The sequence below is a fragment of the Microtus ochrogaster genome, chromosome 22 (assembly GCF_000317375.1).
Source record: "Microtus ochrogaster isolate Prairie Vole_2 chromosome 22, MicOch1.0, whole genome shotgun sequence".
Taxonomy (NCBI): domain Eukaryota; kingdom Metazoa; phylum Chordata; class Mammalia; order Rodentia; family Cricetidae; genus Microtus; species Microtus ochrogaster.
The window spans coordinates 6263577-6263900 of record NC_022023.1 but is presented as its reverse complement, the minus strand read 5'-3'; the positions used below and the strand labels follow the sequence as shown (position 1 = coordinate 6263900).

The following is a 324-nucleotide window of genomic DNA, read 5'->3' as shown; positions in this document are numbered from 1 at the left end:
GTGGTCTGAAATGCAGTGTTCACTGTGTCGGGGGCTGTGGTCTGAAATGCAGTGTTCAGTGTGTTGTGCACCAAGCGAAGCCCGGACAAATAGCCTTTGAGACTGCAGCTTACCTATTTGCACTGTTCTGTTTTATTTCTAGGATTATGATCTTTTGGGTGAAAAAATAATGTCGTGTGGTATGGATCACTCCCTCAAACTTTGGAGAATCAACTCGAAGAGAATGATGAATGCAATTAAGGATTCTTACGATTATAACCCAAATAGAACCAACAGGTGACAGATTCTTACGATTATAACCCAAATAGAACCAACAGGTGACAG

The 324-nt window shown here is 41.7% G+C and overlaps 1 protein-coding gene across 2 annotated transcripts in view; it reads left to right on the top strand.

Moving 5' to 3' along the window:
- Positions 1-324, top strand: part of Eed (embryonic ectoderm development) — a 22099-nt gene that overhangs the window by 12769 nt on the left and 9006 nt on the right. For both annotated transcript variants that reach the window (XM_005357564.3, XM_013350180.2), the window contains exon 8: positions 143-276. In XM_005357564.3, coding sequence (XP_005357621.1) covers positions 143-276 — 134 coding nt within the window. The remainder of the gene's footprint in view (positions 1-142; positions 277-324) is intronic.